A 14336-nucleotide genomic window follows, 5' to 3' on the forward strand; every position below is an offset into this window, starting at 1 on the left:
CCTTTCTCTCTTAGTCTTGCCTCCCAGCCCCAAGCTTGGCTCCCAGCACGGTTTGAAACTGTGTTTCTTGTGGAGGGGCCTCTCACTGAACCTGTCCTTTTGCTTAGAAGTCACCCATCCAGGTGATCCTGGTAAAGACCTGGTTTTAAACGATCCCTTCGGAACCACTGCAGGCTTCTGCGCACTGAGAGTCCTTAATGCAGTCCGCCCCTGAATCCTAGCCTAAGACACACTTGTGGGTTTCATGGGGCCGAGGGACTCAACAAATCTTATGTGGTGTTCAAGTCAGCCGGGAAGGCGCTGCAGTCGTCCCAGCAACAAAACCTCAGTCACTATTCTAGGGTCCTGAAAGCCTTGGCTGCCTTTAGTTTGGCACCATGCCATCTCCAGGGAGGACAGAGTCTAGTCCGAGTGAAACTGAGGTTCAGACGGATGGGAATGGGAGCGGGACGCGGGGGGTGGGGGGGGTGTTGGGTGCGTGGGGTGAGACAGTGAGCAGGGGCAAGCAAACGGCTCCCCTCGCTCTCCTGCACAAAAACCCGAGGAATCAAAAGTGGCTTCTCCAGGGAGCGCACGCTGTTCTAGGGGGGATCTAGAGAGAAACCCTCGCACTGACCCTGGTTTAAATGAGAAGACAATACAAACAATCCTAGCTACGCTTCTTTTCCGCTCAAGAGATTCTTTGCCTAGATACAGCGGGGCTCGTTCCTGGTTCTTCTGGGTGTGTTAGAGAAAGGGCGGTGGGCTTCTGGAACAAAAAGAAGAGTTCTAGGTATCCGATAAGAAATAGCGAGATGGAGAGCACCTGGATCCGCTCTTTGCCCAGTTTTGAATCCCTAGTAGTAATACCCGCTATTGGGTGTCTAAGCGTTTGTGCGCTCACCGTCTCAGCGGAACTCCACGCATTTCATCTAACACAGATGCATTAAAAAGCCCACACAAACCCCAAAGGAAGGCGGGAATCACACCTGGAATCGTGCGCCACTGCGGGGACCTTTTGCCTGAAAGCAAAACCAGGGCGCGCTCTTTCTAAAGAAGACAAGAGCAACGCAAACCTTGAGAAGTCTGCATCTCAGATTTCTACCCTTGGGTACCAGGGAGGCATCGCACCTTTTATTGGAGACCCGAGGTAGCAGCCTGCCCGCCCTGCCCAGGGATACTGGGAAGGACACCGAGCTGGAGCAGAACGCTGGAGCTCCAAGAGAGCTGTGGGTGTGGGGAGGAGAGTGGGCTAGCTGTAGGCGAGGAGCTGAGCTTGGACCTCTGCAATGCCCAAGCAGAGAGTTCCAGTCCATGCCTGTGCCTGCCTGGCCTACAGCCTAAGCCTGGGGACCCGGGAGGCAGGGGGATTTCTAAGAAAAAAAGTTTATTTAAAATTTTGTACATAAATAAATAAATAAATATCTTCTGGCATTACAGAGACCATACAATGACACAGTCAGTCAGTCAGTTCCCAGAAGGGGTCGGGACCTGGACGATGGGGAGAGGTTGTTTACAGCGGCTTCATTTGAAGGAGGGTATAGAGCGTGTTGGAAACAGAGTCATCCCCCCCGCCCCCCAATACAATACCATTTGAGACAGTCCTCTTAGCTAGGGGGACTTCTTCGAAGAGCAAGACCTGATCCCTGTTTAAGGGACAAACGGACAGAACGAAGAGGCTTCCTGAGGAGGGGAAGGAAAAGTTAATTCATAAACGTGTTGCATAAACGACCACTGTGTGTGTAGGGGGGGGGCGGGGAAAGTTGAGGACAAGAAAAAAATGTTAAAAGGAAAGCAAACAGCCACTAGTGAAAAGCCCAGCTTGATCGAGGAGAGGGTAGCGGGAACGAGGAAGCCTGAACCAGCCCAGAGTTGGCGGCCGAGGAGGCGCCGGTGGTCAGCAAGGCGCTGTGCTCGGGCCTGCGTGCCTGAGAGAAGACACTGTGTCCTGGGAGGAAGACCCAGCGGTCATCGCTTGGAGTCCTCCTAAATACCCTGAAGCCCAAGGGACAGGGGCACTGTCTTCAAGTCTCTGCTAAGGTCTCGGCTCTGCCTCGAGCTGCGCACCACCGCAAAGCGCTACGAAATCCGTGAATTGGCCAGCAGGTGCCTGGGAACCAGTCTTTGAAGTGCAGGGAAAGGCCGGGATGGGTGGGGGACCAAAGGTCCTCTAAAAAGCGCACCTACGGAGTGACTGTGAGATCTCTGTCATCCTTCCCGGAGGAAGATGGAGACATGGGCAATTCGTCGTCATCCTCTGAGCATTTGGCTGAGGAGAGCGAAGAGCACTTGCAACCTTGCGGTGCGCCCCCGCCGGCCCCCGCCCCAGCTCCGCCGCGGTGACTACTGCCCTTGCCTTCTTTCTTGTGCTTCACCCGGCGGTTCTGAAACCAGATCTTCACCTGCTTCTCCGACAGATTCAGATAGGTCGCGATCTCGATGCGCCGCAGGCGGGAGAGGTACATGTTGGAGGCGAACTCGCGCTCCAGCTCCAGGAGCTGCGTGCTGGTGAACGCCGTCCGCATCCTCTTGCTGCTGGGCAGCTGGTTCGAGTTGCTGTCTGGAGGGCGACGCGGGGTGGGGGGAGAGAAAGAGAGAGAGAGAGAGAGAGAGAGAGAGAGAGAGAGAGAGAGAGAGAGAGAGAGAGAGAGAGAGAGAGAGAGAGAGATCTCATCATCAAGCCTCTAAGCCTTGGGCCTAATTTCCCTCTGAACCGAGGTTAGCTTCAGTCTTGGACTCAGACACACACTTCCACTCACCACACTTCACAGGCGGATGCCTCCTTGCCAAGTCACAGACTCTCCAATTCTTCTCGGAATTCTCAGAATCGGTTGTCCCTAACATCCCTTTATGGAACTCCTCTAAGCTGACCTCAACCCCTTCCCCTTCGCCCCAGATCCAGGATCTTCAGGCTTCTCCCCGGTTCCTACGTCCAGTCCCAGTCTAGTACTGTGAGCGCCCCTCGAGTATCCTCACCGCCCCCATAATGTGCCGTTTCCCCATCCCTAGCTCGCTCACTTGCCCCCCTGAGATCATCGCCCCCACTCAAGTTTGCGCGGAGATCCCGCTTACCCACTGAGATGCAGTGAAACTGTCTGGGATCCGGCAGTGGGTAGGAGGTCTGGTACAGTGCGGCAGCTGCTGCGGCTGCGGCCGGGCCATGGGCGACTCCAGGAGACACGGAGTGCTGGCGGCCCAGGGGTGCGTGGCAATATTGCGATCCGAAGGGAGGGAAGGACGCCTTGAGTAGCGGCAGCGCCGGCGGCCCGGGGGGCCCGTGCAGCTGCGAAGCGGTGACACAGAGGGGACACACGCACAGCAAGCCGGCCTTGCGCGCGTGGCAGGCGCCGGGCGAGAGGCCGTGGAGCGCGTGCGGCGGGGGGACCGCGTAGGGGAAGAGCGGTGGCGGGCTGCCCTCCGGAGCCTTCTTGTCGCTGGCTTCCCGCAGCACGAGGGAGTCCACCAGGAAGGAGCGCGGCATGGCTCCGGCGCGCGGTCCACCTGCCGCCAGCCCGCCCCTGGCGCCCGAGGGAACTGCGGATCCTGTAGTGGCTTCCCCCGGTCGCGGCCACCCGCAGCTTCCCGAGCCCCGGAGGCTCCACGCGCGGCTCAAGCCGAGGATGGAATCACCTTGGCTGCTGCTGCCGGCGCCGCCCGGAGCGCGCGAGGTGCTGGCCAGCGCTAGTGGTGCTGAAAGACGCCGGCGGCGCCGCTTAAATAGGACCATTGCCATGTGATGGGCTACGCCAGGAGCGGCCGGGGCCTCTCAATAGGGTTTTTGTGCCCTTTCTCTTGGCATTCACTCTGCACGCTTCCTCATTATTTCACTTGTTAACTAAATGAACTGCATAATGTACTCTATTCTTGTCAACCCCACCCACGCCGTAACAGGCGCACTCGCCCCCCTCCTCTTCCCTTTTCGGGTTTATTTTCTCATTCTCCCGCGATTTAATATTCTTTTCTTTCTCTTTATTTCTTACTCTCCTTTGGCTTTGCGTTGGCGATCGGCCCATTTATCTTATTGATTTCGCACCCGTGCTGCCTCTCTTGCACAGATCCTCGTGGGCGCACACCCATCTCCTCTGCCCACTAGATCCTGGTCCCTTTCTTTCTGTTACTTCTTCCTTGCCCGCCCCCCCCCCCCATCCCACCAAGTATATTGCTTTCGCTTAGTTCTCCGAGCTCAGCTCTGCATCCTGTGAGCATCCTAACGGGCGGCCACCATTCCCACCTGTGGAGTCCCTTCTCCCGCACTATTAGAGACAGAAAAACAGGGTTCCTGAGTAGGAGATACGCCTCGGAGGATCAGAGAAAGGCTCACTAGTCCTCATTCGAGACTAACCTCATCTCTGTCCCTGTTTTCTCTGAAATTTTCAAAGGGTTCCAATTTTGGTGGTGCCTATGACTCCTTGTCTTTGTTCGGTGGACCCTGGCCAACCAGCCCTTTCCTTCAACAACAGGGCCGTGTATGTAAAGAAACAGCAACAAAACAAGTACGCGGGTGGGAAGTCTCTGAAAACATGGACAGATACAGAGCAAGGGGAGTGAAAGCCGAGTTCATGAGTAAGAAGCTCTCCCACCCCACCAAATGTGAGTGTGGATGGTCTAGACGCTCTCGGATGTTGCGCGCGCACTCTCCACTCGCGCACAGTCCACTAAACACGCGTGTTCACTCGAAAGCGTAGCCTTCCCACGGCTGGAGAGAAAGGAAGAGTGTTCTTCTGTCTTTCCCAGTTTCTGTTGCGCTTTGCTTCCTCCTCTCGTTGCAGCACTCTTTTTTTTTTTTTTTTTTTTTCCTGGTCACACAATGGTTAAACAACTTCAAATGCCCCCCTCTGTGTACACAGCTTCAGTTTTTAAAAATCATCCCCGGATTCAGAGCTGTCTCGGTCCCTGTGCGTTTAACATACAATGGAAAATTAGCATAAAAGATTTCGAATTTACTACTTTCGATTTTACAAATCGCCACAGTCACCTGCTCTGAACCGTGAACGGAATCGTGAGACCAGGAAGGGAGAGCTTTGCGGAGGGGGTGCAGGGGATGATTCAGTGCAAGGCTGCCCAAACCCGAGGCGTCTGCATGAGTTTGCACTGTTCATGACATCGGAGCAGCCACAAACAACTGGTTTTTAAAAAAATCAAAGATAATTTGTTATGGGAGAGGGTGTGTGTGAGAGCAACTGCCTGGACAATGGGAGAGTCTCGATAGGGGGAACTAACCTGCGTGGAGGGCGTGCCATCTCGCTAGCTAGCAAGAGTGAGGGCTCAGTGGTCCCCTGGTGCTTGGCATGCGTTGCCCCCAAGCTATGGTCTCGGCCCCAAAGCTCCCGCAAACCAGCCGGTACGCATCAATGCAGCCTAATTCCCGTTCTAATTGCTCTCTGGGAAATTTGGGCTGGGGCTGGGTGGCGGGAGAGCTGCGACTGGAGAGCGGCTCCCCGCTGGGCTGAGGCGGGTTAGGGCGGAACGGGTGTGGACACTGCCCGAGGGTAGAGGGGGAGGCCGCTGCGCCCCGGAGCTGGCAAGTCAGCCGAGGTGCCAATGCAGGGGCCCTCCTGGGAGCTGCCCAGCTCCTGAAGCGAGGAAAGGGTTAAGAGCCCTTGAATACAAGCACGGCCAAAGCTACTGGGAAAGAATATGGGGGGGGGGGGGGGGGAATAACCAGTTTCCCCCTCTCCCTCCAGCCCCTAGACCTTATTGAATGTCATTGAAGAAAGTTTTGAATGCCAGATAAAGAGAGGCGAATTAAAGTGTGTGACAGCGGAGGATAAGCAAACACAAAGAGAACTCTGTCACACTTTGGGACAAAATCCGTGGGCTTTTTACCAAGTCTCTTCGCTATGATTGAATTAAGTAATAGGAAAACATTTTCTTTCAGTTTAGAACCATTAGACAAAACCTTCAAAGCGAATAACACTTTTTAATGTGCGGCCCCACAGTGGACCAGGGTTTGTGCCGAAATGTTGAAACGGTTGGTTGTGTAACTCGGGGCGGGGGAGCCCCAGCGCAGGGCTTGCCCTGTCCCGGGGTGTTTGCACCCGGCCTGGAGAGAAGGCGCTCGCACCCTGCCATTTCCAAACTCCGCGGCCGGTAAAGGATTCCCTGCTCGGCGCTCCTAGGCCACCGCAGCCGCCGGGCAATCACGATAGAAAGTTCAGCTCCGTGGGGCAGCACGGGCAGCTAGGTCCGCACCCCAGGCGCACGGTGGCCCTGTCTCCCTGCCCTTTACTCCGTGTTCCCCGGTCCCTCTTGGGGTCTCCCCCGCAGCGGAGCTGCTTTTCTGCTCAAAGCTCCAGGCAGAGCTCCCTTCAGCTGAACTGTTCTCCGAGGAACAAACGCCCCCTAGGGAGGGGCAGGGTGGGAGCAAGCAGCCGGATTAGCCTGACAGCCCTGCGACAGTCCCCCCGCCCCCGCCCCCCCCATCCCCTCGGCCTCAGTGCCCGCTTCCCCGCCCCCAGCCGGTTTTCAAGTGTCCATCAGGTACAGCTCAAACTGGAACCGTTTCTGCGATCCCGGCCTTTTCTCCCCAGTGCACACCGCGGCCTCCCTTGTGAGGTATTTGCAGAAAGAAAAAAAAAAAAATCACAAATGTGAATTTTCCCCATTTCCACCCCTCAAAGATCATTTGCCTTCTCAAAGAAGCCTTATTTAGAACACCACCCTTCTCCTTGCCGTCTCCACCGAACTACTGGCCTCTGAAGCAACTTCCAAGTTTATTGTGCTTTTGCTCGTTCGCTTTTCTGGCTCCCTCACCAGCTCTGGAGGAATGCGAGTCTGCTGTATCTGTTGCCAAAAGTCCCTAGGTCATAGTAGCCTTATTTGTTGGGTGAATAAATCAACTAGAAAGAACTCACCCGGAAAGCAAGACTTCCCTGGACTTCTTGGTGTGCCCTCCTGGCCTAATTCTACCCGGATCCCGAGGAGCCTGACTGGACTGGCAGATGTGGTGGGACCCAGGAGGTCAAGGGTCTCAGAATCTCCCGGTCCTCTCTCACCCCCAGATCTGGCCTTCATAAGACCTCAATGTGTTTGTTAAACGGAATAGCAGACAAATAAACTAAAGAGTGCCCCCCCCCCCACCCCCACCCCCAGCCTCTGAGGCAAAATGGCTTCCATTCAAGGCAGTTCTTATGTAGAAAGACTTCATGTCTGAGATCTTTCCTGTTTGTATAAGAGAAGAGGGTGAGCTGGAAAGGGAAGAGATACATACAGTCCATGCCTAGGGAACAGCAGTACAATTCTGCCCTTTTTTGGCTGAGGTACCAGAGAATTCCTGTTGTAAGGAAAGAATCTGTCTCCTGAGCAGCAGGTGTCTAGACAGCTGTCCCAGTGAGCAGAGACTGAGGCCAGGGGTGTCAGGGAATACCGACTGCAGCCAGGAGAAGAGGATGCCCAAGGAGGGTGTGGACCATGGTGATCACATATGCGTGTGCACAGGAAGATGAAGCCCAGTCATGGAGATTCGTGCCGACACCCTCGGGTTTCTGCACATGTTCCAAGATTTATTTATTTAGACAAACTTTTTTTTCTAGACAAACATTCTCTATGTAGCCCCTCCTGTATTGGAACCGTCTCTGTAGATCACACTGGCTGAAACGCAAAGGTTCGCCCTGACTCTGACTCCTGAGTGATGGAAGCACTGACAAGCTTGACTCCCAAGATTGATCTTCCTCCCTTCCTTCCTTCCTTCCTTCCTTCTTTCCTTCCTTCCTTCCCATTTTCTTTCTTTCTTTCTTTCTTTCTTTCTTTCTTTCTTTCTTTCTTTCCTTCTTCTTCTTCTTCTTCTTCTTCTTCTTCTTCTTCTTCTTCTTCTTCTTCTTCTTCTTCTCCTCTCTCTCTCTCTCTGGCTCTCTATCTCTCTTCCTCTTTCTTTCTTTCTTTCTTTCTTTCTTTCTTTCTTTCTTTCTTTCTTTCTTTCCTTCTTGGTTTTAAAGACAGAATTTTTCCTGATTGACCTGGGATTAGTTTTGTAAAGCAGGCTAGCCTTGAATTTACAATTGCCTGTCTCTCCCTCTACCCCTCAAATATTAGGATTGAAGGGTGCACCACTACCCCTGGCTAAATGTAGCTACACGCGTGCTTTTCCTGTACATATGTCTGTAGTGAGAATTTTGGTTTCTTAAAAAAACCCCAGTTATGTTACGTGACTATGTTTTTGTTTTAATCCCAGGTGTGGGATATGGGGCTGCTTCGGTTTGTCCACACCCATTACTTGTGGTTGTCTCGTGCTCTAGGAGGGGAGTGAGTTTTGCTGCAGAGAGTTTAGGTTACATTTGCTGCTCTGGAGAGGGAGTGAATGTCGAGGCTGCTGCTCCCATGCTGCTCCAGGTTGCTGCTGCTGTGGTTTGTCAAGTGATCATGAACGAAGAGAAGAGAAGAAGGAACTGAATATCCTAACTACAAAGACTGGACTTGCCCGCAAGGGACTTGGTGTCCCCAGTCAGCAGGTAGTCATCTACAGAGGTCTGCGCCCCCTTTCTCCTCTCACCTTTTTCTCTTACCTAGAGAGAAAGTGTTGGGGGCGGGGGAGGTTGGATGGGATTAGGATGAAATAAGGTTTAGAAGGTGGTAGATATAAGAACCCAATAAAATAGCTAAAAAAACCTAGCACCTACATGTGTCTGTGCACCACATGTATGCTGGTGCCCTCGGAGGTCAAAGAAGAAACCAGAACTGGAGTTACAGATAGTTGTGAACCATCATGTGGGTGCTGAGAATAAAACAGGGGTCCTCTGCAAGAGCAATACACGCCCTTAAGCACGGAGCCATCTCTACAACTCTGTCTTAATTTGGGTTTCCATTGCTATGAAGAGACACCATGGCCAAGACAACTCTTTATAAAGGAGAACATTTAATTGGGGCTGGCTTACAGGTTCAGAGGTCCAGTCCATTATTATCAAGGTGAGAAGCATGGCAGTGTTCAGGCAAGCATGGCACAGGAAGAGCTGGAAAGTTCTACATCTTGATCTGAAGACAAGACTGTCTTTCAGGAATCTAGGAGGAGGGCCTCAAAGCTCACCCTACAGTGACACACTTCCTCCAACAAGGCTATACCTACTCCAACAAGGCCACTCTTCCTAATAATGCCACTCCCTGGGCCAAGCATATTCAGATCACCGTGTTCCAAGACTTTTAAGCCAGGGGAGTAATCAAGTCAGATGTGAGACTGAGAAATGTGATTTGCGGACTCTTGGTGGAGACAGAAAGAGGTGGGATCAGGGCAGCCAGACAAGGAACTACTCAGAGAAACTAGAGCGGAATTAAAGGCTAGAACCAATGAGAGATGTATGAGAGGGTGTACAAATGCACAGGTCTGCGCACACAGGCACAGGTCTGCTCACACAGGCACAGGTCTGGGCACACAGGCACAGGTCTGCACACACAGGCATGTCTTGGAGGGAACCATCAGGAAAGAGAGCTATTCATCGTGCCCGCTACCTCCTAGATGCTCACTAGAAGAGATGAGTGTGTGATGGCATCAAAGACCAAAGCAAGAAACGTACCCACCAGACCCATTGATGGCTCTGCTTTGTGGGTATCTGATACGGATGCACCTGCTGGTGATGTGCTGGATTTTAGCCCTTCAGATCATTGTGTTAATGTCCCACAGGAAGAGGAAGACGTAAGTCTAGGGTTGACTAGAAATGGGGAGAGGCTTGGAACATATGTGTGCCAAGATGGTAGCATTAATCTTAGGATGGAGGGAATCAGGGAGGTAAAGGAGATTGTAGATAAATTTCCAGGGAACACTCACATTAAGGAGACAAATCAGGGAAGTCTCACTAGAAGATTGCTGTGCAGTTTGAATGATATGGCCCCTGTAGGCTCATATATTTCAATGATTGGTTCCTAGTTGGAACCAACTAGGTTGGAAGGATTAGGTGTGGTGGCCTTGTTGGAGGAGGTATGTCATTAGGAGTGGGGTGCTGCCTCCTCTAGTGGGGTGCTGTCTGCTTTAAGTGAGGTACCATCTCCCCTATGTGGGGTGCTGTCTCCTCTATGTGGGGTGCTGTCTCCTCTAAGTGGGTGCCGTCTCTTCTAAGTGGGGTGCTGTCTCCTCTATGTGGGGTGCTGTCTCCTCTAAGTGGGTGCCGTCTCTTCTAAGTGGGGTTCTGTCTCCTCTATGTGGGGTTCTGTCTCCTCTATGTGGGGTGCTATCTGCTCTATGTGGGGTTCTGTCTCCTCTAAGTGGGGTGCTGTCTCCTCTATGTGGGGTTCTGTCTCCTCTAAGTGGGGTGCTATCTCCTCTAGGTGGTGGGCTGCCTCCTCTAGTGGGGTGCTGTCTGCTTTAAGTGAGGTACCATCTCCCCTATGTGGGGTGCTGTCTCCTCTAAGTGAGGTGCTGTCTCCTCTAGTGGGGTGCTACTGCTTTAAGTGAGGTATTATTTTCTCTAAGTGAGGTGCTGTCTCATCTATATGGGGTGCTGTCTGCTTTAAGAGAGATACTGTCTCTTCTATGTGGGGTGCTGTCTCTTCTACATAGGGTGCTGTCTCCTCTATGTGGGTGCTGTCTCCTCTATGTGGGGTGCTGTCTCCTCTAAGTGGGGTGCTGCCTTCTCTACGTATGTCTTACAGCTTCAGGTGATGATGGCATCTGACTGAATGGAAGACCTCTACTCCAGAGGGGTTTCACTCACAGACTGCTAAAGGACTTGGAACTTTCCAGACAGCAGCTTCAGTCTGGGTGGGGCTATTTTTAGTAGTCTCAATTTTTGTTATTGTTTGGTGGTGGGAATTGAACCCAGGGCCTCCTGTGTGCTACGTAAGTACTCTGTCACTGAGCTACAGCGACAGTTGCTAGGTAGAATTATTAAAGACCTACTTCTAAGGTCTGGGCCAAAGGAGGAGGGGGCTAGAATTTGCCTTAGGGTCACAGCTTGTATTTGCTCTTTTACAGATCTAGAATAAATAGTTGGAGGAAGTAGGGGGTGCAGTACACTAGAGAACAGCCATAGGAAAAAATAACAGTTCTGTCGAGTTTTTAAAATATTAAGAAAAAGGTTTAGTGACGCATACTTTTAATCCCAGTACTCAAGAGGCAGAGAGGCAGACAGATTTCTCTGAGTTTGAGGCCAGCCTGGTTTACTGTTCTAGGACAGCCAGTACTACGTAGACAATCCCGGTCTCTGAGGCTGGAGGTATGGATTAGCTGTTAAGAACACTGGCTGCTCTTCCAGATGACTGGGGTTCAGTTCCCAGCACCCACATGGCAGTTCACAACTGTCTGTAACTCCTGTTCTAGGTGACCCAATACCTTCACACAGATATATACATGCAGTCAAACCACCAATATACATAAAATAAAAATAAATAAATGATTTAAAAAAAAAAACCCTGTCTCAAAACAAAAACATGGTAAGAAACGCACAGTATCAAAGTTTCCATGTTAACCAGGTCAGTGGTGTTAAGGGCACTCCCAGTGCTGGGTAATGGGTCTCTAGTGTGTGCCACCTTGCAAACTTAAGCCTGTTGCATTAAACCGCTCTCCCTTACCCCCCTTCTGAAATCTTGGTAATGTAATTACCATTGGACTTTACACTTTCTTCCCCCACACCCCACCTCGTGGCTCTGGGCATTGAACCCAGAGCTCTGAACATGCAATGCAGACACAGTGTCTGAGTCAGCCCTGCCACTGTGCTTCCTGTCCGTGAATGTGTTAACTCTAGGCACCTCAAACCAGAGGCAGGAAGAGACTTTTTCTATTTTCTTTCTGTTCCCTTCCTTTTTTCTCTCTCTGTTTTGGGGGGCCTGAGGTGTTTTAAGACAGGGGTTCTCTATGTAGCCCAACTGTCCCAGAACTCAATCTGTAGACCAGGCTGGCCTGAAACTCCCAGATCCACCTGCTTCATATGCCACCACCTCTTGACTTGTCTTTCTCTTTTTTGAAGTAATTACTTTACTTAAAGGTCATGTGTGTGTGTGTGTATATGCATGCAGGCATACCTACATAAACGCAGGTATCTACAGAGGCCACAGAGATCAGATCGCACTGGAGATAGAGTTCCAGGTGGTGCTAAATCGTCTAGTGTGAGTGCTGAAATTCGGGTCCTCTGCAAGGACAGTACACTCTGCCACTACACCATCTCTTTGGTCTCCATTCTTTCTTGAGCCTCTCCGTGTTGTCAGGGCTGGCCTCTGAACTCAAGGAATCCTCCTCTTACCTCAGCTTTCCTGGAATACCCATGTGCATTCTCCCACTCAGCTAGAGGATGCAGTAGGTGTGTTGTCTCTGAGAATCAAAGCCAGAGCCTTAGGCATGATGGGCAAGCTCTCTGCCTTGGGGGTTATTTTTATACCGGGACCACAGTGCTGGTTTGTTATGCAGAGGTAGTCAAGTCCTAAGCTATCTGGGACCTAGTTCCTAGCAAACTGTGTTTCTTACTTTTATGGCTGTGTTTAGCAGCATTGCACCCGTAGCAGCATGCCTACAGGAAGACTCTTGTGAAAAAAGATGCAGAGACCTTCCCCCATCCTGGAGTTCCTTTATTGTTCTTAATGTTAGATACTTCTATGGCCCCATCAATAAGTCCATCTCATTGGTAAAATGGAAGGTTGGGAAGGCTTTGGAGAACTCTTTGGATTCATGCATCTCTTAATTTTTAGAAATCACGCACTTTCCTCTTCCCTTATTTTGTGCTACTGCCCATTGCTGTGGTTTCTATATGTCCCCCAGATTCTCTGTGTTAGAAGCATTCCAGAAGGCTATAGAGTCCAGAGCTTGAACAGGTGACTAGGTCACGAATGGACAACATCAATATCGCAAGAGTGTATTTGTTAGCAAGGTGACTTCGGGGCCTGGGGGGATGACTTGGTGGTTAAGGGTTTTTGCTGTTCTTCCGGAGAGCCCAAGTTCAATTCTTAGCATTCACATCAGCTGTAACTCCAGCTCCAAGGAATCCAATGCCCTCTGTGGCCTCTGAGGGCATGTGCGGGGGCGCGCGCGCGCGCACACACACACACACACACACACACACACACACACACCTTTAGAAAGTATCTTTAGTCTTTCCTTGCTCTCTTTCTCTCACATGTGCCTGCTTGCTCTTCTGCCTATGGTCCTGAAACAACGCATCATGAAGTCTTTGGCCAGACTGACAACTTTATACCCTCCCCTTGTATAGAGAGTCAACAGACTCAGCCTGGGATGCTCTAAAACCTCTTAGGCTCTGTTCTAGGGACCAATGTTGATGCATTTATAAAATGCAGAGCTCACTGTTCAGGACAAAATGGGTTCTCAGTCCATGGAAACTGAGTCTGATCCCCTCCCCCACCGTGTAAAAGAATGTCAGGCCATTGGTGAAGCTTTCTCTGGGGGAGGAACTTCCGTCCTAAGTAACCAATTGCAACCTTCCCTTTTGCATCGACACTACCTGAAGTAAAGAACAGACCATCCTAGTTAGGATCACAGAGAGAAGCTTGTCGACTTAAAAGGAGTGCAATGAGTCTGAAATGGACAGAAACAATCCCACTTAAGGGGGTTTGTATTGAAAAATGGCCACCTTTTTATAAGTAGCTCTTGCCTTTAGAACAGTTAGCTTGCCCCTTAAGGGTGTAAATGATCTTTCACCCTGAGACACCACTCAGGTCTGTTTGTGGCCACAAGGAAATTCCCATCAGTAAGCTTGCTTTTGAGACTTTCTGGGCTGAGCTGGTCTGTCTTCTCCCCTGTCTTCTGTAGCAGAAGCCAGCAGCTCAGGGATCAGCCAGGTGGCAGTAACAGCAAAGGACCAGCCAACGCCCTCTGGAGCTGCTCTGTGCGGTCTCCATCTTTATCAGAACAACCTCAGGCCATATCCTCTCCCCCAGCTTCCCACTCTCTCAAAGCCTTGAGCTCAGAACCACAGAGAGCATGAGGTTGAGAGAGGGAGAGAGAGGGAGAGAGAGAGAGAGAGACTGAGACTGGAAAGATAGAATTAAGAAGGGGTGTATAAGTCTGGTGGGGGTACGATGAACTTGGGCATAGATGGTAGAAGCCTTCATTTAGTCCCTAGTGCAAGGAGTATTGACTTGCAGAATGAGAGTTGGCCCTGAAGATGTGGCAGAATACCAAACGGTGATCATACATTCCCAGTCTCTTCTTTTTTTCAATCAACTTGTTTTTCAACCTAGGTGGTTCCTGGGATAAACAGGAACCCATCACTTCTCCAGCCCAGGAATTCTAGGAAGAGATGAATGGCCGTCATTCAGTAACTCAGGCTCATCTCTGAAGACCAGGGAGGGAGCCTCATCCCAAATTCTCTACTACAGGACCAGCAGAAGAAAGGCGTTAGCATAAGATGGAGAGAGAGCATCGAATGTACCTCACATTAGCAGACAATATTGCCTTGATTGCAGACAACACACATGAATTGAACTGA

At 51.2% G+C, this 14336-nt stretch overlaps 1 protein-coding gene across 1 annotated transcript; it reads right to left on the reverse strand.

The window, feature by feature from the left end:
- Positions 1 to 1429: 1429 nt before the first annotated feature.
- Gsx1 (GS homeobox 1) lies at positions 1430 to 3460 on the reverse strand. The gene is made up of 2 exons (XM_076922277.1): positions 3052 to 3460; positions 1430 to 2539 (listed from the first exon to the last, which is right to left on the reverse strand). The coding sequence occupies exons 1-2, from the start codon at positions 3458 to 3460 to the stop codon at positions 2163 to 2165; spliced, it is 786 nt and encodes a 261-aa protein (XP_076778392.1). The 3' UTR covers positions 1430 to 2162.
- Between the last annotated feature and the right edge of the window lie 10876 nt (positions 3461 to 14336).

Source organism: Arvicanthis niloticus, chromosome 24 (genome assembly GCF_011762505.2).
Source record: "Arvicanthis niloticus isolate mArvNil1 chromosome 24, mArvNil1.pat.X, whole genome shotgun sequence".
NCBI lineage: Eukaryota > Metazoa > Chordata > Mammalia > Rodentia > Muridae > Arvicanthis > Arvicanthis niloticus.